Source organism: Strongylocentrotus purpuratus, unplaced genomic scaffold (genome assembly GCF_000002235.5).
Source record: "Strongylocentrotus purpuratus isolate Spur 01 unplaced genomic scaffold, Spur_5.0 spur5_scaffold_6, whole genome shotgun sequence".
NCBI lineage: Eukaryota > Metazoa > Echinodermata > Echinoidea > Camarodonta > Strongylocentrotidae > Strongylocentrotus > Strongylocentrotus purpuratus.
The window spans coordinates 5,420,575-5,423,837 of record NW_022145612.1 but is presented as its reverse complement, the minus strand read 5'-3'; the positions used below and the strand labels follow the sequence as shown (position 1 = coordinate 5,423,837).

General features: G+C 33.9%; 1 protein-coding gene across 2 annotated transcripts in view; it reads left to right on the top strand.

The window, feature by feature from the left end:
• Window positions 1-2,874, top strand: part of LOC586840 (collagen triple helix repeat-containing protein 1) — an 11,840-nt gene extending 8,966 nt beyond the window's left edge. For both annotated transcript variants that reach the window (XR_004061816.1, XM_030972953.1), the window contains one exon: window positions 947-2,874. Coding sequence is in view for 1 of the 2 variants with exons in the window: in XM_030972953.1 (XP_030828813.1) it covers window positions 947-1,098 (152 nt within the window). In the remaining variant the exon portion in view is untranslated. The remainder of the gene's footprint in view (window positions 1-946) is intronic.
• The last annotated feature ends 389 nt before the right edge of the window (window positions 2,875-3,263 follow it).

Here is a 3,263-nt window from a genome sequence, read left to right as displayed (position 1 = left end):
AAGATGAAATGCACAAAATAAAGAAACGAGTTTCCTTTTCTTTGCACTGTTAGAACGGTGTTTAAAATATCACTGTTTAAAAGAATGTTGTTTAAAAAAGTAAACAACGTTGTTCAAAATCGAAAAATCAGTGCTCGATTGACTTAAACAACTATGTATTAAAAGACAAAAATATTTAATTAAACAGAGTTGTTTAAAAAGTCCCGGGGGCGTCGTTGATATTTTCTCAATACGCGATTGCTATTTGCTCACACACATGCGATATGCACAAAGTACGTACATAATACATGCATGCAAGCATGCAGTGCTAGTGTGTGCAGTGCAAGTGCTAGTGCAGTGCAGTGCAGACGAAAATGGCGGAACAAGGGCAAGGCGACGACTTGGTTCTTTTCGGCTTCGCCGATGGGGTTTAGGTGAAGTTATAGAGACAAATAATAATGTTGTCTGTCACTGCCATGAATATGATGAACAAATGTTGAAGTAAATTGGCAACAAGCTCTGCATGTTGCAGTGTATACATCGTTGTGATTATTGCAGGAGTGGTTCCAGTAGGTCATTTCACAAATTCAAACAACCAGATAATAACCATTAAACAGTTCTGTTTAAAATTTAAGCAACTCCTTTTAAACAACCCAGTTGTGCAGTAATACTGAATAAACAACAGTTGCTTAGTAATTTAAACATTATTGTTTAAAATTTAAACAACTTGCTTTAAACAACCGAGTTGTGCAATTTTATTACTAAACAACTGTTGTTTAAAAGGTTTCCTAATTTTTAAACAACTAAGTGTTCAAAATGTAAACAACCTTAATTTGTTTAATTTTTAAACAACGTTGAGCGATTCACCAGTTAACTCGGGGTTGTTTAAAATTTTAAACAACTTGTTTAATTTTTTTCTAACAGTGTGTGATGCAAAAAATAACTAACCCATTTATCATTTTCTCAGGGTACTGCCACACAATCGGAGCTGGATCAATTAATGTGAAATTCATGGTCGGAGACTGCTCCGGGTATGGAAACTACGATGCATGCACGGGATGGAATAGTGCTTCTCGTATCATCATTAAAGAGGTCCCTAAATCATCGTATGGTTACTAGGATGGCAAAACAAATGCTTAACTTTTACTTCGAAAGTTTAGTTCCAGGAAAGGTGAAAAATAACTTTGTCATTCTTTTTATGTTAGTGTGAAAGAAAATCATAATATTCAAAATGTTTCCTTGAAAAGGAGGGATATTCAAATATCCTTATATTTGAAGTATAACAAGAAAAAGCTCAAGTGTTTGGAATAAACTTTCATGCCACATCATATTGTCGTATAAATTAATTTGTATGTGCTGCATAATCAAAACCTTTTCCGACTGCTTCCAGACAGTTACTTTAACAATTCAATCGTGATGACCAGAACTCGACTTTTCTTCTAAAGAGGGATTGTCATAACATCAGATGGGTCTTTTAACGTTAATACTGCACGACTTACCTGTTCCTTCGGCAATCTTCCATATAAGAATGTTCGACGTATCACCCTTAGATCCGCAACAGGAAACAGCCTACGAGAGCAACAGCCCTCGAGGCCCTCGAGACCGACGAAACCGACGACCCACGAGACCACCAATTGGGATCTCGCAGGCATTCTGAAAACCGTTACCCGAGGGTTCACGCGTCGCGACGGCCCAAGCGACCGACATGTCGGTTTAGCGGGTCTTCTGACGCAATTACTCATAGAAGAAAATGTTCATTTGTTAGTCTAAATTTGTTAATGTTACAACATTATCAGTTATTAATCTGTCAAGCAATTCACATTACCCTCTCAGTTTTTAGGACCGTCTTATCAATTGACATAGCATTTTGTTCATCATTAATCGGATACATAAAAACTTTTCAAATTACTGTAACCGCAAACAAAGTTATGGTTCAGCATTGTATAAGAAAATAAGACGTTATAAAACTTTACAGTTATGAGACTAGTTTTTAGCAATATTACTTAGTACTTGTGATTACTAATACAAATATATTATTGGTATAGAGTATTATGTCAACAACTGCGATCAGGCATTTTCTACGTGTTTCACCTAAAATCGAATATGTATAAATGTGTCACAAATGGATGTTGGAAAAATTGTCGCTATAATTGACGAAGAGTTTCATTTCAAGAACTCTGATTATTTTGTTTAGATGATGTTCAAAATTATGTTGTAAATTTCTTTCCAAAAAATTATGAGACATGTATATATATGTGCACCATGTATTCTGTTATATTTACAAATAGACATAGTTACGCACGGTCAAACAACACACCCAATTGAATTGAATTGAATACCTAACTATTCAATCACGTGACCTTCTCCGCATCGATTTAAGGATTAACTATTTGACGTCTTTTTACCAGTAGACGTAGGATACTTGTTCTTCCAAGTTTTTAATCGATTGGTAGACAAAAATAAACGATGAGTAGCCTTCCAACTTCAACAATTGTTATTGCGCTTCGGACAGACATGCACTTATCTTGAATGTACGATGATAAAACTTACATTTCACCAAGTTCGTATGTACTGTCCATGTAAAGCAATGGACATGCTATTTTCAATGTACGAACTGCATAGCATTGAACAAACATGATTTATTGACGGAATTAACTAGAGAGATATTATTATTGGTGATGTAATCTTGTGGTTGACATTATTACATCATGAAATACTTTATTCAACTATGGCTTCAATATGCTAAATGAGATACTGAAACATATACATGAAGCGATGTTTATGAATATACATGAGGCGACGTTTAAGGTTAGTCTTTCATCAAAACAGACTTCTGTTTAAGTAATATGCATATTTCTGTATGGAATATTTTGTGAATAAAAAGATTCGAATTTTTATTTTGCGTGAAAGTGTCTACATGGTGCATGTCACTTGTAAAGTACAACATTGTGAGAGAAGTCGCACATTATGTAATAAGAAACGAGACAATAGAAAGATGAAAGGGAGAGATAGAGAATTGTGTTGATAGATGATAATTTTTCTGTTTAAATTGATTGTTTTTACTTTTAGATATTTTAATTCTCTTTCATGCATGATATACAAAAAAGACATTTTCTACGTTAACATAGTAAACATAATTATAGACAAAGATTTACCACGATTCTCTGTTTTCATGATTTACACATTTACCAAACACATTATTTTCTTGATCCAATCTTAACTTTAATTTTATTTTGATTGTAATATTTCAAGCACACTGCTTACAGAATTAAAGCGATTAGTAT